The sequence below is a fragment of the Alligator mississippiensis genome, chromosome 5, assembly GCF_030867095.1.
Source record: "Alligator mississippiensis isolate rAllMis1 chromosome 5, rAllMis1, whole genome shotgun sequence".
Lineage (NCBI taxonomy): Eukaryota > Metazoa > Chordata > Crocodylia > Alligatoridae > Alligator > Alligator mississippiensis.
The window spans coordinates 75,042,607-75,067,822 of record NC_081828.1 but is presented as its reverse complement, the minus strand read 5'-3'; the positions used below and the strand labels follow the sequence as shown (position 1 = coordinate 75,067,822).

General features: G+C 53.1%; 1 protein-coding gene across 8 annotated transcripts; it reads right to left on the bottom strand.

Moving 5' to 3' along the window:
- Positions 1 to 223: 223 nt before the first annotated feature.
- CCDC106 (coiled-coil domain containing 106) lies at positions 224 to 6,148 on the bottom strand. 8 transcript variants are annotated; one of them, XM_059728484.1, is made up of 7 exons: positions 6,044 to 6,148; positions 4,518 to 4,609; positions 3,901 to 4,008; positions 3,250 to 3,426; positions 2,721 to 2,927; positions 2,134 to 2,303; positions 224 to 1,205 (listed from the first exon to the last, which is right to left on the bottom strand). In XM_059728484.1, the coding sequence occupies exons 2-7, from the start codon at positions 4,546 to 4,548 to the stop codon at positions 957 to 959; spliced, it is 942 nt and encodes a 313-aa protein (XP_059584467.1). In that variant the 5' UTR covers positions 4,549 to 4,609; positions 6,044 to 6,148; the 3' UTR covers positions 224 to 956. The 8 variants fall into 8 exon arrangements, with proteins under 8 accessions (XP_059584467.1, XP_019356441.1, XP_059584466.1 ...); XM_019500896.2 differs by having other exon boundaries at positions 4,518 to 5,398; positions 6,044 to 6,140; XM_059728483.1 differs by lacking the exon at positions 6,044 to 6,148 and adding an exon at positions 5,137 to 6,017.
- Positions 6,149 to 25,216: the final 19,068 nt, after the last annotated feature.

The following is a 25,216-nucleotide window of genomic DNA, read 5'->3' as shown; positions in this document are numbered from 1 at the left end:
CAAAGAGAGGGTAGGAAGGGATGACAGTGGGAGCTACCAGAAAAGGGTGCATCTCAGTGCTGGTTGAGAGGTCTTTGTATAGCCATTCCCTAACACACCTCACCCCAGAAGCAGGTCCATCTCAGGGTCAAGCAAAGGGCTCCCATACAAATTGGCTCACACACCCCATCCCAGACGCAGCTGTGGCTTTTGTTTTGGGAATGAATTGGGACTTCAGCCTTGCTTATTCCAAATTTTTTTAATTTAAATTCTATTAATAAATTGATTATTTTTGTAGTGTTTTTTTCCTTTCTTTTTTTTAAACATAGAGAGAGGGCATGAAATAACAGGCACAGTGGAAAAGAGTCTGTTACACCAAGTAAAAAGGGGTGGTCTGCCAAGCGGCTTCACACACCTCCTTGCACACGCACACATGTGCACACGCACACACTTGGCAGCTCTACGCTGCTGTTGGGGGAAGGGGGGGGGGTCATGCCCAGTCAAGGAGAAGAGGGAGTTAAATACAATGCCCCTGGAGTGGGGCCAGGCAGGGTGTAGGGAGAGATCCTGGGTTGGGGGGTGCGGACAGGTCAGCAAACACAAGAACCACTGCTCCCTGCAGGGGTTGGTGCTCTCCACCTAGCAGACAACCAAGGCTGTTGGTGCTGCTGGAAAAACAGGCAGTAGAAGGGCAGGAAACTCAAGAGGCCTCACTGGGAAAAGGGCTGTGGCTACTGTGGTCAGGGTCAGAAGGCTCCTGGCCTGACATCTCCAAAGGAAACTGACCAGCTGGAGCAATGTGGCTAGAGGGGACAGGCCCTGCCCTACCCCCATCCCTTAAGCAGCCTTTGTCCATCCATCTCCCCCAGGCTGGATAAGGGCCAACTCTCCCTGGAAGAGAAGGCTCCTAACCCCATTCCCCACCCTCTGAGCCAGGTAGTGCCCTCATGGAAGCCGTCACCTAAAGAACAGATTCCCTATAGCCTCAACCATCTCCTCCCCAACCACAGTCCCCTCCCCAACACTTCTGCCTGGACACACCCCAGCTCAAAAAGTGAGCACACAAGCTGACCCTGCCTAAACTGGACGCTCCTACCTGGAGCAGCAGGTGAACCACTAAGGTTGAGGGTGGTGGGATCATGCATAAAAGCTACAGGGGTCCCCATGCTTTTGCCAGTCACATGCTCTGCCGAAGGCTCCTTCATCGCTGGGGGCAGTAGAGAGTCCTGTGTGGTCAAAGAGAAGCAACAGTGGCCCAAGGCCATAGCAAGGAGGGGTGGGTGGGTAAGGAGAACCAAGAGTCCTTCCATTCACCAACCTGCTCTTACCCACTGGACCCCACTCCTTTTCATGAGCCAGAATAGAACCCAGAAGTCCTGGCTCCCTCAATGTGCTCCACCCAGCAGAGAAGGGACAGGGGCAGGACGTGAACTGGAGTCCCTACACTGTGCGTCCTGGGACAGAAATTCAGGGAAGAAGTAAAGGTAAAGACATGCCATGAGGATGATGGGAGGGGCAGGGCGGGGAGGGTTATAGTGGCATTTCCTTTCAGCACCTGAAGTGGGTGGCAAATGGCAGCCAGGTGGGGGCAGGGCAGTGGGAGTTCAGAGGGAGTGGTTGCAGCTGGTAGAGAAAGCAGTGGGGTAGAAAGGTCCTACTGCATGGCAGTAGGAGGTGTCAGGGACCATCATGCTAGAGTGCCAGGGGCAGCAATGGGGCACATGGCACTGGAGAGGCTTGGGGTGCCAGGGGGCCAGCCCCATCATGGCTTGGACCAGTCAATGATTAGGATGGTGGCAAGAGGGCAGTAACCATGGAGTGGAGTGGGGCAGGGCAGGACAGCAGCAAGAGGGACTGAAGCCAACTACAGGGCCCAAGGATACGAGGAAGGTGAGGGTCAGTATCGGGGGGGCCATGGAACAGTGTCACAGGTGGCATGGGGGAGGTTGTAGTGGGGGTGTAGTGGCAGGGGTGGAGCAGGCCATAGGGGGCAGAGGCAGGGACCCATCACCGCTTGAAGCGGTAGGTGATGGGCAGCAGCAGCTTGCTTTTCTTAAGGGCCTGCACCTTTTTGAGGGTCTCGTCATCAAGAGCCAAGAAGCAGCGGCGTGAATACTCCAGCAACCGCTCCTTGGAGGGGTCAAATTCGCCCACCTCAGCCAGCTTCTCAGGTGCCACGATAAGCAGCTCAGCAATGGGTGTGGTCAGCGCCACTGTGTTGCGGTCCACGCGGTGGTGCTCAAAGGCCCGGCTCATGCTTTTTAGCTTCTGGAAGGTGTTCAAAATCTTCTTGTAGCGGCACAGCACCCCATCTGCGTCCTTGACTGAAAAAACAGACAGACAGTTGAGCAGGGGGTGGGGATGAAGGCACTTGGTCAAGTCTTCCATCTCTATATCCCACCCTGCCAATACCCCTTCCCTATAACTCCCCCTCAAGTAATCCTCTCTTCCCCCTCCCACAGCTCCCACAGAGGCTCTTTTCCCTCCAGTCTGACCAGCACCTCCCCAGGCCCCAGCCCCTACTCATCACCCCCACCCAGCTACCACACAGACCCCTGGTAGCCTCTGTACCCTCCCCCAGCACAACCCTCCTAGCCACCCCCACACCTCCCCCACACACATACAACAAATACCTTGCAGCCACATGTCCCCCATACAAACCCCCAAAGGCCCTCTCCCACCCAAAACCCCCAGCCCAGGTCCCCCAATGTGAGGAAGCCCCTCCTCCTGCCTCTGCTCACCCCTCTGGCGCTCTCGAGTCTTGGGCTTGATGAGGCGCCGCCGGTTGACCCCTCCCTTCTGCTTCTGCTTCTTGCGCTCAGTGGAGCTACCCTCCTCAGTGTTGGCGCTGAGCGAGGAGGCCACACTGTCATTGTCAGTCACCTCCCCATTCCGGCTGTCAGTTGCGTCTGAGCGCCGCAGGGGCTGCTTGCTGCGGCAGTGGTCCTCTGCAGGGAGGAGGGGAGACGAACAGATGGACACTGATTTCCCACAACCCACCCCACCCCACAAGTAAGAAGGCCACAGGCGACAGCATACATCATCCTATAGTTTGGTGGCAAAGGGGCTGTCTAAGAGATGTACAGCAGCATGTAAGACCCAAGCATCCTGGCTCCCCAGCCTCCACTCTAACCTACCAGGTGCTTCCAGATCCTTCCAGAGCAAATGAAACCAAGGCACCTTGGCTCCCAATCCCCCTGCTCTAACCCACAAGACCCCACTGCCCTCCCAGAGCTGGGGACAGGACCCCAGGCATCTGACCCTGCTCACCAGCATCCACCTTTGCAGAGGAGATGAACTTGTCGAGTTGGCAGCGCAGGAAGTCACGCTCCTCCTCCAGGTCCTCGATGCGCTTCTGTAGCCATGAGTTGCGCTCGAGGGCCATGTGCAGCTGTGTCTTCATGCTGTTCATCAGTGCCAGGGAGGGCGAGGGCAGCTCGGGCAGCTCTGTGGACACAGCCATGGTGGGCACTAGCTTAATATCCCCAACCTGGGCCATGCACCACTTGTGCCCCATGGCTCCATCTAGTCACAGCCCCCACAGGCCCTCAGTCCCCACTGACTTCCCCTGGCCCAGCCCCTGCAGGCCTCATACTGCTGCTACCAATCATAGGTCCCACACACCACAGGTCTCTCCCAGCCAAGTCCCCACATAGCCAACCTCCGGCTTGATCCTAGTCCCCCTACCTCTGCCTAGTCCTGGTTCCACCCCCCACACTCCAGTCTCTACAGCTCAGCTCCTCCCCTAACCTTGCCCAGTCCCAAACCCTTCCTCCAGCCCAGCCATTGCAACCCACAACCCACCTCCCCATACCACCTCACTCCCCAGCCCTGACCTTTTAATAGCAGCTCACAGCTGTCTTCCTAAAATGAACCCCCATCCCAACCCTCCGTCCATTTCCCCAGAGCAGAAGGCCTCACCTTCGAAGTTGTTCGGGGGGGGGCTGAGGCTATATAAGATCTGGGGTTCAATGTGGGGTGTCTCCTCAAAGGGGATGGAAATCTCGTAAGTCTCATCATCCTTCTTCACTGCAAGAACAGGTGCATTCTGGGCCAGGGACCCCAGAACTCAGGCCCCAACTACTCACCCTGAACATTATCCTCTCCAGCTTCCTAGACTACCCAAGACCTGAACCCCAGCCTGGTCAGCCCCACAAATACACCACAGCCCCCCCATACCCTGTCACAGACCTGAAACCCAGCCAATCAGCCCTCCCCAAACTACCTGCCCCAACTGACAGGGCCTACCCTGAACCCCCAATCCTCCCCATACATGCACCCCAACCCTAGGTGAAATACCTCCCATTCCTCAGGAGATCCCAAAAAGAGACTGCCAGCCTCAACTCAGAGCTCCTCCCCATCCCAACCACCACCCTCTTCCTCCTAGGAACAGAAACACACCTGCGGCCCATCCTGCAGCACTGAGACAAACCCCTCACCCAGACTCTCCCCACCCCAGCACAGGTTCAGCCCTCCAGTATGACACAGTCCCCACTGCCACTCAGCTGCCAGGAAGAACCTTGCCCAGACCCCCACACCTGACCGCCTACAGGTTGTCCGCTCGTTCATGGTCCCACCGGCCGGCCCAGTGTCCCGGGCTGGCACAGCCCCTCGTTCCCCTCACAAGACACTGTCAGGCAGAGGAAAAAGGAGAGGTCAGCCCATGCCAGACCCTGCCACAGAAACACTTCTTGACCTGAAGCCACTACGTCAGCCACCCTGAACTGCCTCTGACTCTCCCTCCCCCTTCTTCTCCCCCACCACAGCATCCCAATTGGCTCTCCAGTACTCTTGATTCCTTCCTGGCCCTGCAGTCCCTAAAGGCCCCCCAAGCCAGGCCCAGAGCACAAATGGAATGGGATGCAGGGGGCAGATCTTCAGAGACATTAGTTTTGGGAAGAATCTGAGCTGCCCTGTGAAAACATCTGGATCGGACATGTTTCCATGTGGATGGGACAGATTCCCAGAGACCACAGCTGCTGGGCTCCCCACCAGGCAGACAGGACTGGATCCCAGGACCCCATCCTCTCCCTTTCCTGGCTTCTAGCAATTACAGCCCCTTCCACCTGGCCAGCCCCCAACTCCCAAGGAGGTGCCACTGGTGCAGAACAGTGCCTGGGGCACCTTGTGGGGGGAGGAAGGGGGGGGGGCACCTGCCTCAACTTCACGCAAGATGGACCAAGACGTAGGGCCCTCCCAGGACTCGAGTGTCCAGGTTTTCTTTCTTGGAATTTTCCTTGGCCAGGAATTTCCCTGGTTCTTGCTCCGAAGGTTTGTGGGAGTGGAAATGCACAGCACTGACCTCCCCGCCACTCCCACACCTGCTCGCCAGGTTACAGTGCCCCAACACCAGGGCAGGCTGAGGCCGTGGGTGTGAGGGGGCTGCGGGCAGGTGCCTGGCAGAACTGCACGCAGTAGCCTAGAGGCATGGGAGAGGCGCAGGATTAGGCAGACAGAGACCTACCTGCAATGGGCTGGACCCTCGTGTGGGGGCAGCCCTACCCCAGTTTGGGCCCTGAGCCTCGATCCCTGCTGTCCCATCTTGCCGAGAGCTCCTAGCGGCCCGGCCTTGGGGTACGGGACAGACACTGCTGGTCAGGAGCCTCAGTGTGGCCAGGACACCTGGGCACTCTCCCAGCTCCAGGAGAGCAGGGGGGGGTCTGCTGGGGTGGAGCAGGGGGGCACCAGTGGTGACACCCGGGCTCTGCCCCACTCTGGCTCGCTGTCACCCTGCGCGCCCCAGGCTCCTGGACCCCCGCCGGGCAGGAGCCAGCGCGCTCGGCCCCGGCAGCCCGAGGACCCCAGCCCGAGCGGCGCGCGGAGCCCGGGCCTCTCCACGGGGTCGGCTGGCGGCCGCATGCCCCGGGGCACCGTAGCCCCTGTGGGGAGGGGATGAATCGCCCTTAAAATGGCCTCCCCGCCCCGTCGGTGCGCGGAGGCCGGAGGGCAGCGCGGCGGGGTTGGGGCCTGAGCCGGAGCCTGGGGCACCGGCGCCGCCCCCCTCCCCGCGGGCGGGCGCGGTGCTGGGGGGCATGCGCGGGGCGCCCCCGCCGGCCCCACTCACCCGGCCCCGCATCCAGCCTGCACCGCTGACACCGCCGCCTCGGCTAGGGAGCGTCTGCCAAGTGCCGCCACCGCCGCTGCCGCGGGGAGGAGCTGTCCCGCCCCGCACCCGCCCACGGGCCGCGCCGGGATCGGGCCCCGCCGGCCCCCAGCGCCCCGCAACCCCCTCGGCCGGCTCCCCGCACCCGGCAGCCCACCCCGGCGTCCGCTCCCGCAGCACCCACCGGCCCCGAAGTCCTCCGCCCGCCTCCACGTCCACCAGCCCCGCATCCTCCACGCATCCCGCACCCACCCCAACACCCCGCCTCCTGCCGTGCCCCCAGCCCCGCGTCCTTTCTCCCCGCCCCCCCCGGAGCCCCAGCCCAACCCTGTCCCGGCCGCCCACGTGCAGGCAGCCTCCTGCCCCCGCCCCCTCGGGCCCTCCCAGCTGCGCCCCTCTCCCTTCATTTCTGCTCTGGAAAAGTGAGGCTCTTTTGCGACTGCCTCTTGAGCTGCGCTCCCCCTCCCGTTCCCCCTTTCCTCACTGCTAGGGGCCAAGACGAAATTCTCGCCCAGGCTGGAGGCGAAGGGCAAGGATTTGTGTTAGCAGTGGAGAGGCTGTCTACAAAGTGTCACCCTGCTCGTAGCAGCTTTGCCCTTGTTCTGATAGAAGCGGCTGTATCCGTCCCAGCCCCCTGCCTCGCAGCCCTACTGGTACCCCTCACTCCCGACCCGTAGCCCCCTGTCTCCCAATCTAGGGTTTCCCCCCCAATATGTGCACCAAGAGCGGAGAGCTCCTGTAGCCACACTGCCTCGGCTTCATTCCCTTGGGCCTCTGACCTAGGGCTACAGGGTTTTCAGGTATAGCCATGGGACTGCACATTGTGAGAGTGCCAAGACAACAAGTGCTTCCCAGGGCCAGTGCCCACTGGATGGGAAAGACCCTTGCCCCATTTAAACACACAGGCATCATCCCTGGGGCAGGTCATCATGAGGCATCCTGCTGGGGGAAGAAGTGGGGGTTGGCTGACTGTAGGGACTTATTTTAGTAGGGCCTCCTTTATAGGCTTTGCAGCGTGAGAATGGACACGGCAGGGATGGGTTTGGCTGGGTCCCTGGACATGCCTGTACAGACCCCACAAACCTGCTGAGCAGACAAATCCACCAGCACAGCCTGTCCTGACAAACACAGCACCCAATCCAGGCATCACCCACAGGGCTGGGGGCTATACAGCTGCTTCCCTACACCCTGCCCTCTGAGATGAACATGCCTTTAGGCTCACCCCCCTCCATCCGAAATGCGCCCTGCTCTACGACCCTCTCAGGCTTATCCCACTTGTATCCCTACCTCCCTAATTGCCCAGGAGGAGGCTGGTGATACAGCAATCCCTCAGGGATACAAAGAGTACTGCTGAGGTGCAACCACCTCTTGGTCCCAGGGAGGTAGTGGGGGGTGGGGGGGTACAGCTGCTGGTTATACAGGACTTCAGCTTCCCTGTGACCAGACCAGCTCTTTGCCCTCCACTCTGCTTCCCTTCCTGTACTTTCAGGGAATGGCTCTAGGCTTTAATGCAGCCCCACCCTCCAACTGGGGACCCCCCCAAGACATGACAAAACCCATATCAAGGGGTGTGTGTGTGTGTGTGTGTGTGTGTGTGTGTGTGAGAGAGAGAGAGAGAGAGAGAGAGAGAGAGAGCGCAGTACTGCCCTCTCCCTCCCCTACTGTTTCCTTACCCGCTACTGACCACACTCTGAACAGAGCCCCTCATGGTCCTGTCTTTGCAGAGCCCCCACTGAGAGATTCTCCCACTATTGTCCAAGGGAGACGAGTGCTTGAGCCCTGTCTACCTCCACAGGGACCAGGCCTCATCACTGCACCTCCCTACAGGGCACCACTGGCAGACCCCAGAGTCAATGGGTACACCCTCCATAACAGGAGTGGCACACAGGGAGGGGAGGCCACCAACTGAGAGCACAGAAGGCACGGGCACACATGCACACATGCACAGACACAAGCACCTGCGCATCTATTCATAAGCTGTCACCCACACAATTGTGGTTACACTCATGCGTACACAGAAGCACATTGATACTCTCCCCTTACATGCATATTCACATGCTCAGACACACACTCACAGATAGGCTCACACTCCCACACCCACACATGCAAATGCACTCTCTGGAGCACAGTGCTCCAGGTCATGTACTGAGCCCCATCCCTTCTGCCTTGGTTCATGCTGAGATGCTGGGCACAGGGACCTGGATGTTCCTGGTACCAGGCACTGACTCCACTTGGGGTTACCCTGGCCACATCCTGCTGACCCTACTGGCAGGGCAAGTTTGGCAGGCACTTGAGACATCCTGGGGGGATAGTTATGTCTTGTGTCCAAATGACAGAGCTGCACCAGCTAAGGTATAGATGTGGTTACTCTGCAAATTATCATTCACTCCAGTGGTGGCACTAGCTCACTCAGGTATCTGCTGGCTCTAAACATGGTGACCACTGGATCCTATGTCTAAGCCCAGCAAAGGAACAGGGGATGTTCAGGACACCAAGGAGCAGCACCCATCTGCCTTTAGGAGACTGGTAGAGGTGAAGAGGGGTGAACATTGGTGGGTACATGGAGTGCCTCTTGCCCTTTCCCTTATGTCCTGGAAGCACAGGCAATATCTCTATATATAGACACATACACATACATCTATAGAGATATATAGACACACATACACACCAATGAGGAGTGCACTACCCTCACTCCCACCATCAGAGACTCTCTCTCCCTCTCTCTTTCTCTCTTTTACATGCACCCCCACTCCACACACACACACACACACACACACACACACACACACACACACACACAGCTTCAGGGATTAGGAGGGCTACTTCCTTGTCTGGGGTAGTCATGGTTCAAGGTAAGCTGGGTTTTTGGTTGTAGCTATGTGAGTCTAAGGACATAGGCAGGCAAGGTTTTTTGGGTAGATGTGATATCTTATATTAGAGTAGACCAACTAAGTAGTTGGGAAAAAAAGTTCTTTGCAAGCTTCCAGGTGCAATCACCCTTCTTCAGGTGTAGGAAGTCTCTACTGTTCTGAGACTCCAGGGAATTAGCTTCTTTTATTCCTTGGAGTCTCAGAACAGCAGATACTTCCTATGCCTGAAGAAGGGTGGTTGCACCCAAAAGCTTGCTAAGAACTTTGTTCCAGCTACTCAGCTGGTCTAATAAAAGATATCACATCTACCCACAAAACTGCTTGGTTCAAGGTAAGGCATTTGCACAGCTTGTGGGACTGTGCGCAGAAGTGGGCTGTTAGCCACATCAAAGTCAGGTGGGTTGGCTGGTGTCACCTGTTTGGCTTCAAACTTCCCTCTCTGATATGACTAGCACATAAGAATGTCAGGGGGAACATAGGGCTGCAGCCCCATGTGGGGATGCATTGTCCTCTGTGCAGGGGATTATTAAGTGATGAACAAATAACTAATCATTACAGAATGAATGTGTTCAAGGAAACTTTCAGCTGACCACCCCCCCCAAGCAAATTTACTTTTAAATTTCAAGCTTCTAATTAAAAAAAAAATATTTAAATGGTTTAATAAATCATATGAAAGGGAATTCAGGACCAGGAAGTCATTTTCAGCTGAGGAGAATCAGCTGTTTTGTTCCCATGTTCAGTTTCAAAACCATTTGTAAATATCTGTAGTGATATGACAGGAATTGCTGAACTGAAAGATTGTTCCCAACCGATATCCAAAGAGCTCTTCTCCATTTGCAACATTAGGGTGTGTACAGAAGTTGGGATTTTTTGCCATTTAAAGTGCTTTATTGCCATAGCTTAACAGAAGTGCATGGCTTTACAGCACTTCAAAATGGGTACAGCACTTTACATTAACCCTTGTTAAATGAGGTATTAAATTTGAAGTGCTGTATTTGACAGCACTTTAGCAACTGGGGGCGCTTGTACACATTATGCATTGCTTAGATACACACCACAAAATGGTGCCAAAAATCGCCGTTTCGCTCGGTTAGTCGCATCTGAAAATACATGTTGACATCTTTTTATCATGATAGATTTCAATTTATCATTGTAAGTAAAACCACCGCCAAAGCGTTTTATTTTTAGCATGGCCAGTTATTCCAGCAAGATTATTTTTATGGTGAAAGTTTCGTAACGTGTATTCTCTCACACAGCTAAAATTGCCATTTCCCCAGTTCTGACATGATTTGTCCACCAGGTGCTGCTTGGGTTCACTGAGAAATCCATGTAATTTCTGTTGCAATGCGGCCATTACACACCAGGTGGAAAGGATCAAAATTGTTACAAGTTGGGCAGTTCAAGAATCAAGTTAATTACAATTATTTTTTGTTGGATTGAAACCTTTTCCAGTTAGTACATTTCCTGTTAGCACACAACTTTGGGGCACTGGGGGGATTTTGGGGGGTTGCCAGGGAACCACCAAGGTCCCAGCAGAAGACAAGACCCTCCCCCGCCCCCCCCCCCCCCACATCTAGGTACTGTCATGAATCCAGGGGGCAGAAAAGCTGGATGCTGTGAATGGAAAAGCCAAGGGAAGGTGGCTTCCTGCCAAAACCCTGTGCAGACTTGCAGGAGCACGCTGTGGGGGGGCAGAATGTATCTTGGTCTGTGGCGCCAAATAGGCACAGGGAGCGGGGTCATTCCTGGGGCCAGCTGAGTTGGAACAGTTCTTCCCAGGAGAAATGAGGAGACAGCATCATAGTCCACTGGGTTGATCAGTGTCAAGGGGAAGCTATACTGCCAATGCGGAAAATGCCTGGGTGAACCCTGGGCTCACCTTAAATCTAGCACACCTGAAAGGATGAAGGATGAGGCGTAAAGCCACTGGTGGTGCACACCCCCTCCCCCAGGCAAGGATGTTGCATTGGTTGGTGCCTAGGGGTGTCAAAGGCTGTAGGGCTGGTAATCCAGCAATGTAGGGCACCCCATGTTAGATCCAAAATCTGGGAGGGAGCAAGAGTGCCTGGTGTTGATATTACCCCATTTTTGTGCTTTATAAGAGGTGTTTGCAAAGGGGTGGGGGGAAGAAAGACCTGAACACCGGGGTGGTAAAGGATGCATTGAGTCATGGACAAGAGCAGATCATGGGGTGGTGCTGCAAGGATGTGGATCTGACTGAGCTGAGACTTTGCTATCATGACTGGCCACCACCCTTGGCTTGCCTGTCACTTTCTCACAGAAGTAGGGTTTTGGTGCTCTTTTAGAAAACAATTGCCAGGACAGCACCAGCATGTCTGAAACCAAGGGCAAAAACTTTCCATGACCTGCTGAACAGGAGCCCTATAAATTGTGGGAGCAGTGGTCGGGGTACGAGTACATCCTGTTGATCTGAGATGTCTGATGCTGAGAAGAGAAGACAGCAGACCAGAGGCAGAAGAAGACAGCCAGCCATGCTGTTATAGAGCAAGAATATCTTGGACAGCTCCAAGGAGAGTTGCCCAGCGGGGGTACAAGAATACAGTGCTTGACTGCAGGCTGAAGTCCAATATGAGAGATAACTTCCAACCCGGGTTGCAAGAGAAAATTGCAACATCCTCCACAACCAGCACATCTAGCCATTGGTAAGTGACATCCAGACATGTGAAATGACACCTGATATTCAAGTGGGCCCCAGGGAGGGGGCAGGGGAGGAGTGAATGCAGACAAGCGACATGATATGTAGTGGGGAGGGGGCGTTGTTTAATTCAACATGCAAATAACTAGAAAGCGGGGGCAGGGAGGGGATGGTATTTGATTGTCATCCAGGAAGGTGAAGGGCAATGCAAAGCATGTAGACTCTGCTTGCCAGTGAATACTGTTCAGGCATTCAGGGCAGGGTCCCTTTGTCCAGAAATGTTCCTATGTGCTTGTCTAACCACCCTGCCTCCTGCCCATTGTTTCCTTTCAGCTTTCAGCCAGCTCCAGTCGGTTGCTGAGTACACTAGCATGATGCAGCCAGTGGAAAAATCCTGATTGATAATTGGGGAATACCACCATCCTCATCAGGACAACAAATGAATGCAATGCCCCCCATTATGGATGCATTTGTCGGCTTCCTCCCCTATGATCTGGAGTGAGTTCTCCCATGTTTGGGGCTCAGGGCCAAGCTGTTGGCTACAAAGGACCAACTCATGGGATTGTTAATTCTAATTTATTGAACAGGATGTGGAGTTAGTCATGATGGGTACTGGTCACCTTAACATGCACTGACACACACATACAGATACAACTGCTGCAGTAATAGTGGAGCACCGATGTCAGTTTTGTAGTTATCCCAGGTGCTGGGGGCTGCTATTGATGGCCAGTCGAAGCTTACTCCAAGGCGATGTCTGCTCCAGAAGGGGGTCCCCGGCTTGTCCTTCTGGTCAGTAGGTTGGGTGCTGATCGGATCAAGGAATAAAGAGGGCGCTGCTGGGGGTCACGCTTCACTGCCTTTTATCCTTCTCTGGCAGACTTCTGTGATCCCCCAGTCTTCGGGCTTGCCCAGTCTAGAGGTCACTGGCCCTCTTGGGATGTTCCTTGATGAATGTTTCATGACAGGTGTCAGTCACTGGGGTCTCCATGTGCAGTTTCAGGAGTCGGTCCTTGATTTTGACTGATTCAACAGTGGTATTGTTATAAGTTACAGGAATAGTTAATAGGGTGGGTGCTCAATTCCTGGAACCGGTCTTCAGCTCTGACTTGTTCAAATGGATATATTGTTGCACATAGAATAGAGTTTCAGGTAGATGTTGATACTTTCCTCTTGTCAACTTGCAGCTAGGAGCTGTTAATTCCTGCTTGTTAACTTGTACTACAGCTGGTTCTGCCTATTATTCAATCACCCATTCACTCAGACACTCTTTTTCACTCAGGAGACCAGCCCAATACAGAGAAAGGTGGCAATACAATTCCAGTAATTACAATTGCACTGCAATCAGCAACTCTAATAGTACAAGGTAAGACTTGCTCTAAAAGAGAAATACATTAATTAAAAGTTTAAAAGTATATAATATAATGCCATGGCAAAATGTGAGAAAGATGCAGAATAACACAATGTACAGAACATAGTATCCTATAAAATACCTATTAGACATACAATATCATATCCACCTATTAAAAATACAGTTTTATCACTTTTCTTCTTATAATGGAAGGAGAGGAGAACAGGGGCAAAGGAGGAAGAAAGAAAAGGTAGAAGGAGAAAAGAAGAAAAGAGAGGCGCACCTAAGGGGAGTGCAGGAAAAGGGGCTTCTTGTTACAAAGCCTGCTGAGGGATCCAGGGGCTACCCAGTATTTCTGTGCCCAGGCCCTGCCAGCTCCTCTCTGCTGTGCACTCTGTGCTTTTGGGAAGACCTTCCTGGATTTTGGGAAGCCTTTAATTCCTAATTAAGTGACCGTGTCACTGCCTGTGTCTCTGCTAGTTACTGAAATATGAATAGAGCATGTTTTAAGTGCTGACTTTTGCAGTCTCCCCCAGTGACCTTGGTGTGCCCCCTCTGTCTGCTCTGTTTTCTACAAATGTTACTGTTTCACTTGGTTCAATAAGCTGAGCTGGGTTGAAAATTGTTTAACTTGAAAATCCTGTAAGGGTTGCTTTTTATGTAAGTTACTAGCAAAATGCCCATCAAGAATGATTGTGGGGGTGCAGGCAGGTGGGGACAGAGGCCTGTGTCCACCCCCTCCCCCCCCCCTCCCCCAGCCGGGGCCAGGGCTGAAGCCGCTCCCCACCTCACCTCTGCCGCTTCAAGCCAGGTCCGGATCCGGGTCCACTCCCCGCCACCGCTTTGGGCCAAGCCAGGCCAGGGTGGGTGCCGGCCCACCTCCTCCCAGGGCCGTTTCCCCCCTCCCTCTGCAGGTTTGGGCTGGGGCAAGGACTGGTCTCCCCCTCCCCGTGGGGCTGGGGCCATTTCCCCCCTCCCCACCGCCACTTCAGGCTGGGCTGGGGCTGGGGCCACACCCATTGTCCCCCTTCCCCTCCGCTTCAGGCTGGAACCAGGGCCTTGCCCCCCCCCCACCCATCATCGTTGTCACTTCAGGCTGCACCCGCCTCCGTCCACTGCCCCCACTCCATTGCTACTGTCATGGCAGTGCAGCCGCCAGCTCCTGCCTGGACACTCACACTCTGATTGGTTGTTTCAGACAACCAATCAGAGTGCAAATAAAGCGTTATGGACAGACAGACAGACGAAGGCTTTTATAATATTAAAACTAGCCAATTGCCTGTCAAGAATGATGGAGGGGTGGGGGAAGTGGGTGGGATGGAGCTGTCCCATGCCCTGCTGTCTAGGCCTGCTCCCCCCTTCCCTTCTGCTGCTTGGGGTCTGGGCCTGCTCCCCGCCTCACCATCATAGCAGTGGGGGGTGGGGTATAAGGCTTTTATAATATTAGAATGGTGAATAAATCATTAAAGGTTACTTATGTAAATGATGAATCTCTCTTCTTTTCTTTTGTCTCTGCTATTCTCATTTGCAATTCTTTTTAAAACAGCAGGGAAGGTCCTTTAACTGGTACTGGGAAATCCAGGGAATCCCCAAGGGGCAACAGCATAGCACATGGGCGGGGGGCAGAGATAGAATAAGATTCCTTGGGGCTTAGTGTCAGGGGGAGCTGTTATTTCAATATGGGAACTACCTATGGGAACACTGGGGACACCTAGAAAATCACACCCAAGCAAGGATGACAGATGAGGCATGAAGCCCTTGGGGTGCACCCCCCTTGGCTAGCCCTTGGTGGTAAAGGGTGGCAAAGCCTGCAGGGCCATGCAGGGCCAGTGCTGCTATGGGGGCAGCTTGCCAAGCAGCCAACATTGTAGGGACCCTATGGGACACCCTTCAGCAGTGAGGGAGAAAGATTGGCTAGCCTTGAGAGAATCCTGTTGCGCTTTCAAAGAGGTTTTTGGCAAAAGGCTTGTGGTCAGGAAAGGCAAAAAAGACCAGATTTCAAGTCTTGGCAAAGGTTTCCTGGCTTGATATGGCCAGGTGCAACCATAGGTGTGCCAGGGTGTGCCTTCCATGTCTTGGGGGCTGTTGGGGTGGCCAAGGGAGCCCCAAGGTCTGAGGAGGAGAGAAGACCCTGGTGTGGAGTGCCAGGAAAAGGAAGCCCCAGCCAGCAAGATGGTGAGGATGAACACAGTGAGGAGGTAAGACCCTGCATGTCACCCCCCTCACTAGAGAGGCTGTAGGTTCATGGACCCTTATAACACGTGTGGGAGCACTGTGGGAGCAGTCAACTCAGGCTGGGTGGGGGAACCAGCAAGGGATGCTAATTGGCATCATAAGCATGGGTGTTACTGAGAGTGACAGCCACCTTGGGGCCTTCTCACAAAGTATTCCATGGACTTTTGTGCCTTTTGCTCAAAGCATTTCTCACCTCAAAGGACTTTAATGAATGGTCACTGATCACTGGCCATTATCCCTTGAGAAAGGCAGGGCAGGACACCCTACATAAATTTGTGTAAAGCCCACATAATAACACCATGGCACACAAGAACTGGACATCCACCTGCCCACCCATAGAACCACCCACCCACACCATGGCTTCTATTGCACGTAGGTGCGCAGGTTGGACCATTTGACCAAACTGCCCCCAACACCTAATTCACCCAAGTCATCTCATGAACAGAATGTGTTTGCCACTGCTGCATACATGGTCACCCACTCCTCCACCTGTAACTATTCAAAGAGTGGTAGTCTAATACCACCCACAATGGTTATAGTGAATACACTGTATCCCTGGCCCTGCACCCCCTCCTCTCCTTGCCAGCACTGCACCAGTTCAAATTCCCTGACTGCCAGCCACTGTTTCGGGACCAGTATCAAGAGGCAGAGTGCTGGACATTGGCAAGTTTTCCAGTTGTGGGATACTTTTCAAGTCTTAAAACCCACTGATTTTTAGTTGAGATTTCAGACTCTGCTAATAGCTGAATGTCATGTTCCCTCACGGCTGTTCCTCACCCGTCAAAGTGCAATGCAGCAACACAGACCACAGCACAATACTAACAACTAGGACTGTGATTGATTAGGTATTTTATATTAAAGCATTGTGTAAATCTCAATTATGCCATAAGCTAAGGTGAAAAGAAAGCAAGATGTCTTTCTTTTTTTCTTCCTTTCTTTCACAGAAAGCAGCACATTACTACTGAGGAGGCATCGTCACAATTTGCACTTTTTATTTTTCACAGAAGTGAAGAACAATGTTCTCAAGTTATTGGATGGGAGGCTATTTTTGTGGGGGTGGATTACAGTATTTCATGACTGTTGTTGTTTGTTTGTTGTAACTTAAATTCTGTAAATAAAAGTTTTGGTACTGTACAGTTGTGTTTGAGCTGCAAATCAGAACACCCTTGGGTGCTGGTGCGATGGTGTGGTGCAAGAGAGGATCGTAAGAGGTGCAGGCAGGTTAGGGCAGAGTGGGCTACAGGGGTTGCACTGGTTTGTGGGCCAGTCAGGGTTGGGTGCACCCACAGGGGTGCCTAGCTTCGCCATAAACATGAAGAACACAGCACACAATAGAGCAAAGCCACTTGTTTTCCTGCAAGATAATTTAATTACAGGAGATTTAATTAAGAAATCAGTGGTGGGGGTCTTGTGATGCACCCAGCTCTAGGGTGTAACAGCCACATATTACACTGTATGGGGAGAGCTGTGATGCTGCCAGTTCTGGGGTGTACCAGCCAAATATAACAGCCCCCAAACCCCCCAGAGAGTGCCCCAAGACCCCATGTACAAAATAGGCTCAAAGCTCCTCTGTGATATGCTTAGGGGGCTGCCAGTGGAAAGTGCCTACAAAGAACAGCTCTCATTTCTCTGTGTTCCACCTCCAGCCCAGCCCATCAAGGGGTGAATGTGGAGCAGACCACCAAACTACTGACCATAGAGGCCACGGAGTCAGGCAGCAGGCCAAGCCCCGCGTAGCCTCGGGCCTTCACTGCATACCAGCCTGCCAAGTTTTTTCATTCCCAGCCAGGCTCCTTGTTTTTCCTCTTGATTTTGCCAATTTTCAGTTTTGTAAAGTAACAAAAGGAAGGGGAAACAACTTAGATGGAAGGGGAAAAAGGAAAAAACATTCCTAGAAAGCACAAAAAAATCGACCCACTTGGGAAATCCCAAAATAAGAAGAGTACAGAAAACCTTGGATATTTTTTGCAAAACTTAATTCATTCTGTGGGGCAAAATTTTCCATTATAGCTGGTCCCCAGGAAGCCATGGGAGGGAAGTATGTGAGGCAGAAGCAAGGGAGCAAATCAGACAGGGTGTGTTTCTGTGAGATGGCTGTTGGCTTGACAGGGAAGGCAGATTATGTTCTACCCTGGGCCCTTGTTCCCAATAGGACGGACACTTTCCCACTGTCCTGCCCTCTGTCCATTAACCCAATGAAAATTAAATACAATGGAGCAGTTTCTCAGCTTCAAAAGGCACACAAATTTAGCGCCCCCAAAAGTATCTTAAGGTACCCCAGGGTGCTGTGGCACCTGGTTGAGAATCACTGACCTAAGGCCTTCAAGTCCTGGAAGCTGTAGAGGGAAAGGGGCAGGGGATGGTCTAGTCTGGACAGGCCCTGAATACATTCTTTTTTTCCTTAGCATCTGCTGTGTGTCACTGAAAGTGACATAATACCGGGGGCTGGGCCTCTGAGCTGAGCCACTACGACATTTCTTATGTTCTTTCTTGTCTACTTCCACCCATTGCCTGTGTCTGTCTTCCTATCAGAGGGCAAAAACATGTTTTTCTTTGCCAAAAAACATAATTTCTCCCCTTCCCCTGTCCAATGTTTCCTTCTCTTCATTACGTTTCCATTTCATTTAAATTCTCTACTCAATATAATTAATTTTGATTGTTCAGCTCAGGCTTGCTTTAAATGTTTTAAATTAAATTTCAGCATCAGAATTCCCCATGGATAAAATAGTTTAAATATTTTGTATGTATGTGTTTTGCAAAATATTGCCTCAAAATAAATAAATCAATCAATCGATTCAACGCACAATTTGTTGGCAATGTCTTGCAATGCAAACATTTGGCCAAGTTCAAGAAAAACATCTGGAAATGCCAGCTCTATTTATATGGCATTTCTCCACCAACTATATTCTCCTCACATGTTCTTGAATGTTTGAGTTACATAAAGGTGAAGAATAAACACAGGAGCCAATTGTTCTATAACAACTTACATCAGCTATGAACTGACCCTACAGGACTGTCCTCATGATTAAGCAGGCCTTGGTCCTGGCTTGGCTGACACCTGGAAAGATTTAGATTCCTCAAAGCCTGGCTAGACTATAGCCACCCTCTCAGTGAAAATGACCCATTGTCTCATCTTGGGATTGCAAGCTTTTCAGGACACAAGGTCTTACACTCCTGGTCTGTGCAATGCCTGGGATCCCAGTCCCACTGACTCTGGGCCTAGGCAGTGTCAGGCATGATAGGTCCCTGATCTCCCAGATGGGAGCACAATATATATCTTTCCTGTAGCTCATTGGGTCTCCCATCCAGTTCTGATCCTTGTTCAGACTCATCCTTGATCCCCAGTGCTCTACTGCATCGCCTAGTACAGGAGAGATCTGAAATGCCAAGGGACAAAGGAATCTGAGTTTATGCCCCTCATGACTATCTCTGCCCAGGAGACATGGTGATGAGTGGGCTGTATGTGGGGGGAGGTGTACACCCCATAGTACCCCCCTGATAATCCTGTGTAGTGTGTCACCCTGAAACATCTGTACCAGGTCTGGATGGGGAGTGGAATCTGGCAGGTTAGAGCAGGGGAGCTGGGAGCCAGGACTCCTGAGTTCTATCCTAGCTCTGGCCAAGCCAAAAGGCCCCTCTCTTTGCTCTAGTTTCTTGGCCTGTGCTTGTGGATCCCTGGGTGGAGACAGAACAGTTGGTAGATATGCTGAGCACTGCCCAGCATGTTGCTGGGATTGGCTGGCTGGAGAGTGGGGAGCAAGGTTTTCTCCCAGGCCTGTCCCCAACCTGTGGGCCACTGATTAACAGGGTTGTAACTGTGTTGGTCTAAGGACATAGTCAGGCAAGGTTCTTTGCATAAATCTGCTATCTTTTACTAGACTAACTCAAATAGTTGGAAAAATTCTTGCTAAGAAGAATTTTTCCAACTATTTGTGTTGGTCTAATAAAAGATATTTTTAAAGAGAATTTTTCATGTTCCAGGCCAAATCAGCCAAATCAATTCCAAATCCATTAGTCAGTCAAGAACCATAAGTGGCCCTATTACCAGCAAACATCTTCCACCCCACCTGGGGCTTCAAATGTTTCCATATCCTTTGGCAGGCATCCTACATGCAGGCCCAAGCCTGGAGGCTTGGGGTTCAGACACCCCCGAGTTTTGCTTGCCCTCAGCCATAAATGCCCACAAGAGCAAGCTAGGGAGGAATCTCCCATTTTCATAAAGTGGGCATAAAGCCGAGATCTTCTCACTCGAGCAGCAAGTGGGAGGTTTACTATAAATTATCTCTGTGGGTACTACCTCATACCAGAAAAGCGGTTATCCCCAAGTGCAACTAGGAAAACCGCCCTGGTAGTCATGGTGTTTCCCTTGCCAAAGTAAGTAAGAGATCAGATTTACCCAAAGAACATTGTCTGATTAATGGGGGACACAAAGAGAAATATTGCCAAGGAGGTTATGAGCCCAGGCCGTGGGCTGAGGGTGGGATGCAGGGCTGTCCCCACCAATCCACACCAGGGGCTGCTGCTTGCAGCAGACAGAGCAAGTTGTATGGGGGCCTCTGGGCCCATAGCTTTGGGATAATGGCTGGTTGCCCCAGGAGGACTCACCCATCATGCATAGCGGATGGTGCCCCTCTCTGTTGTCAACAGGGACATGTGGGTGGGACACGGACAGAGGTGGGCCCCAGAGATGCCCCCAAGGAGCCAGCTGGGGGTACCCAGGCAACCTGCAGTGGGAGAGGTACTGGCAGGGCAGGGCCTGGTGGGGGACTGCTGGGGATAGGGTGGGCATGTGGCAGGGGGGTCTCCCTCAAGTCTCACTTGGCACAAGGGAGAAAGGCAGCCTTCGTCCTGTGGAGCTCAGATGGCAAGGTGGCCACCTTATGTGGACATGCTCAGATGCAAAGAACTTCTCACAGAGGTCGCACAAATTGGCTGTGTTCTCAGCCTGCTTTGTCTTCTCCTGCCTTATGCCTGCATGGACCATGGCAGACTGTCCTGGCCTGGCCAGCTGGGTATGGCCCTGTTTGTGATCCTGGTTGCTGCCAGGCTGCATGAGCTCCCTGTGGCACCACTGGCACTGGCAGTGGTCCTGGCCAGAGGAACGGGGCCAGCCTGGGTCAGAGGAAATTGCTTAGGCAGGCAGGACACTAGCAGGGTTTACCCGAAGCATGGGTGGCTCAGTGCTACTCCAGGTTGTGCTGGCACAGCCAGATGGATGACTTGAGGCACTTGCAGCAGGCGCCAGGCTGGTAGAGGTGCAGCCTGGTGGCACAGGGCCTGAGCAGCAGTGGTGGCTGTCCCAATGATCCCTCCCCTCCCAGGGAGTCACTGGAGCCCCCCAAGCCCCGCCCCCGCTCCCCCCCCCCCCATCCTGGCAGCACAAAGGGAGCCACAGGGAAAGGCTTCCGATGAGAAACACACAGCGGTGCCCCTCACTCCCGGCACGCAGCTCCTAGGTGCGCCAGCACTCCTTACTCCTACAACCCCCAGCCCTGCCGGTGGTGTCTCTTTTTCCTGACCCAACCCCTGAAACCAGCTCAACAAGTGCCACCAATCCTGAAACACAGCCCCTGGAGCTCTACTGCTATCCATCCATTCCCATGCAGCAGATTTTTCTCTGTCCATCTGTCCTTTCATGCCTGCTCACACCCTTCCCTCTCTGTGGGGTGCCCTGCTTAGGGCCCTGGACTGGCACTCAGCACAATCCCCACCCTTCCTCCCCCTTCTACCCCTGGCTAGAGTCTCTCAGCCTCACTTACCCCAGATTTAAATCAGGGAGAAAAATTCCCTACCTAATTCTAATGACAGCAGACAGGGCTGTCCAGGAAATGACTCTGGGCAGCACCTGGCATGATATAGCCCTGATCCTGGTGACTCTGGGCCCCGGTATGAGAAGGCCTCAGTCTCTGTTCACCTCTGCTTGTCAATACATTCACAACATATGAGTGTAGCCGAGCACAGTTTCTTCAGCTGCAGTGTCCGTGAGCTGGCCTATCTGCTGAGGGAAGGCCATCTTGCTTGCCTCCCCCACCTGCCAGCCTGCCTTCACCCTCAGAGTAATTCCATCACTGCCTCCCAGCAGGCTGTGAGATTGGCTTTTCATGCATCTCCTAGGCTTTCTGTGGCTCATGCTCCCCCCTCACCACCCTGCTTACCTTCAACCCCTGGCTCCAGGCTGGTGACAGTTCCTCCCACCCCTGCCTCTGCCCTGAACCAGCCTATATACCCCTATGCAATCACTTAGTTCCCATTAAACTCCTGCCACAGGAACCAACCTGGCCTGGCCTGGCCTAGCCTGCCCAGTCCAGGTAAATCCTTTTCTTATTTCCCTTTATGATTTTATGCACTGGGGACTGCTACCACCTCCAAGGTTCTCCAAGTTAATTCCAGGCTTAGACCCCAGTGTCCCCAAGATGACCTGGATGGCCTTGCAGCCTGACCATGATGTGTGGGGCACGGGTTGACATCAGGCCAGCGTTTCCTCTAAGCTGTGCAGCATGAGCACACCTGCACAGCCATGCATGCCACTCAGAGGGAACCCTGCATCAGGCTGCTCCTGCCCAGACTGAGATGAGACAGCAGTTTCTTGGGCATGCCGCTGAGGTAATACAACACTGTTGCTGGCAGCTCTGAAAGAGGTTGTGGGTGCCCTCCACACAGGAGGAAGCCAGTCCATGTCCACTTGATCCTCCTGCCCCCAGCAAAAGAGCTGGCCTGAGCAGAGCTAGCTGACTGCCCTATGCTACCAAACACCCATCTCCTCTGGGTTCTGCCCATTCACTGTCATTGCCACAGGTCACCAGCGAGGTCCCCCACTTCATGGCTCCCTAATATCTCCTCAGACCTCTGTCCTGCATCCCACTGGCAGTGCCAATCCATTTTGGGATGACTCCCTTGAGGGTCTGCTTGAAGCAAGGACTGCCTTGTTGTCTGGCATTTTGTACCGCACCTGATGTAACAGGACCCTGCAGCTCTTGGGCCTGTGCAAACCCAGGATGGTGAGGATGGCATGATTTTCCCCACCATGAGAAAGGAGAAGATCTGTGGCCTTGGATCCACAGACAATCACAGACCGGAGGGGAAAGTTGATGAGTTTGCAAAGCACCAGTATATCAGTCTCATGGAAGAAGCAGCCCAATGCCCCACGTGTAATAAGAGCTGGCAATGACAGGAAGCTGCTTCCCAAAGCAACAGGCCCAGGGACCAGGTTTGGGAGAAGCTAATCTGTCCAATAAGAGGGGCTTCCCAAAGTCTGGCTGTACACTGTGGGTAAGAGGTGACAGTTGTGTGCATCTGCGTGGATGAGAGAGAGCAGAGAGAGAGGCAGGAAAGTAACTTGGTGGGTGTAAGATTCACCAGGGGTGGAACATGGAGGTAGCAAGGAAGGAACCAGCTGGGAGTTTATGAGGGGTACTGGATGCCCTGGACAGTATCTGCAAACTGGACCAAAAATACCCCGCCTCTTTCCACCACCTTCTCCTGCTGGAGATGGCCCATTGGGGTCCTGAGTGTCAGCTAGGCCCCCAGACCACAGTGAGCCTCATACACCCATAGCCAGGGCCGTCCCTGGGTGGGGGCAAATTGAGGCGATTGCCCCAGGCACCGTGCTTTGGGGGCCCCATGGACAGTGCCATGCAGGCCCTGCTGTGGCCACCGCATGCTGCCAGCTCTGCACTCTGGCCACTCACCACCCCCCTCGTCTCCCCCACTCCCCACTCCCACCGCTTGCCACCCCCTACATCATGCTCTGGCCACTTGCTACCCCCCAACCCCACACAGGCTGATATGCCCCAGACCCCGCACACCTCAAGGGATGGCTTTGCCCATAGCATATAGGCAGAGGAACCTCACCCATGGATGACATCAACCTGGTAATGCTCCCCCTGCACCACTTTTATTTTACCCCAGAAAATGTAGGTTTTGGTTGATGAAAACAGTTTTGTGAATTTGTATTGATTTTGGCTATTGCCTTTGGGCAAAAGCAAAACCCCAAGAGAATACTAAAAAGCCTGAGAACTGCTGATTTCAGCAAACTGTTTTGATCAGAACAAAACTTAAAAACTCAGGTGCTCTGTGAGGCTTGGCTGACTTGAAGCACAATGAAAAATCCAGGAACTTTTACTGGTTACAGCTATTTGTTTTAACCAGGGGGGAAAAAAACCCTTGAATTCTGAAAAATCCCCCCAAAACTAGAGACAGTTTCTTTTCCAACTTTTAAATCTGAACAATGAAAGTTTTTTATTGTAATTGACCTTCCCTGAATCCCCTCTCATTTTAAAAACAATGTGACACTGAGGGAAGCTTCAGAAGCAACAGACCAGAGCAGCCCAGGTCACGCAGACAGGCTGTTGGACCCCCCCGGCAGCTGTGCTGATTCTCCAGTGCCTTGAATTTTTCAGGAGATGTTGTCTTTCAAGTTGACTGGAAATTATTTTTCTTTCTTTTCTGGTGTTTTGGATCTTGAATCAAAATAAGAGGGAAATTATTTATGAATCACAGAGGGTTACGTTGGGGAGGGGTGGGGAGAGCATTTAAGTTTGCCATGTCCCATGTGGGGCAGACCCCAGTGTGGAGGTTTTTACCTCAGGTAGCACTGCAGTTCTTCAGCTGCCACAGTTTGGTGCTTATTTTAATCATGTACAAAGCAAAGCACAGAAGTGCAGATGAGGCACAGGGTGAGGGAGTGGATACAGGACATGAGGGCATGGCACAGGGCACAGGGATAGGGAGGAGGCATGGGCAAGGGACAGGGTACAGGGAAAGGGATGGGATTTCAAAATGCACCCACCTAGTGCAGTTCAAGCTGACCACTCTTGCCCCCGAAGCCACACAGCTGTGCCAGGACCACTAAGCCTAGTACCTCTGGAGTCCCCATGGCAAGGAGACTCTCTCAAGAGTAGCCTCCACCCTGTTTGCCCATGCTGCGAGGTGGCTCCAGCCACAACACTGGGAGATACCCCTCCATAACCTGGACCAGCCAACTCTGCTCTGCACTGGGCTGAAAACTGGACACCCAGTGCCATCCCCTTGGGGACTGAGCTGGGACAGAGCAGACCTCAGCCACTATGGAGGCTCCTTGTATGGCCACAGCATCCTCTGGCTAGCATGGTCCAGCATCCTCTGGCTAGCTAGTCTGACTGGGCTCCCCTTGGCTGGGAGTGGGTCTTTCTTGTGCCACCAAGCTGAGGGCCCAGCTGAACTCTCCAAGGCACTGTGTCTTTGGTGGGGTCCAGCCAGCTGCAGCTGTGCTACATGGTGGACAGGGGGTTAGCTTGGGAAGGGTCCCAGTGCCTGGTGACACTGTACTCCACAGTTGGGTACAGGCTCTGAAACCATGGGCTTTGCCAGTCACACATGGGCACGACAATGCAGGCTGGCAGCCCTAGGGGCATTGAGCCCTGTGTGCCTAGCACATGCTGGTGCTATCACAGAACAAACACGAGGCACCACTTGGTGTGAAGCCTCCCTATTCTATGGCCAGTGTACAGCCCCAGGCTGGATTTCTTCCACATCCTGGAAGCCCTCTTGACCCACAAAACAGGTACACTGCTGCCAGAGGACCTTCAAGGTAGGACTGGCACCTCCTGGATACATACATAGGACACAAAGGCCAGGCCCCCAAGTCCCAAGGGTCCACTCCTATGGTGCCTGAACTGTGATACCATGTTAGGGGTCCTTGCTAAGGAGAGGCTGTGACCCCATGGGGATGGCTACTGGGGCACTACGGCTGATATCTGTACAGCACAGAAAGGGGCTGTGCCCTAAACTATGGTAAAGCCCAGGAATGCAGTTCCCAAATGACAGACACAGCATAATATCAATTGTGGGGTAGGGGAGTACACTGGTCTTTAACTGAGCCTAGCACAGCAGGGTCCCAATCCTGGTGACTCTGGTTCTGGGCAATCCCTGGCATGATGGAGCATCCCCATGATGTGAGGTATAATTGATGGTACTGAACACTGGAGGTTACCAGCACTTGCTAACCTGTCCCTTACATTGGATAGCATGCCATGGCACTCTAAGCA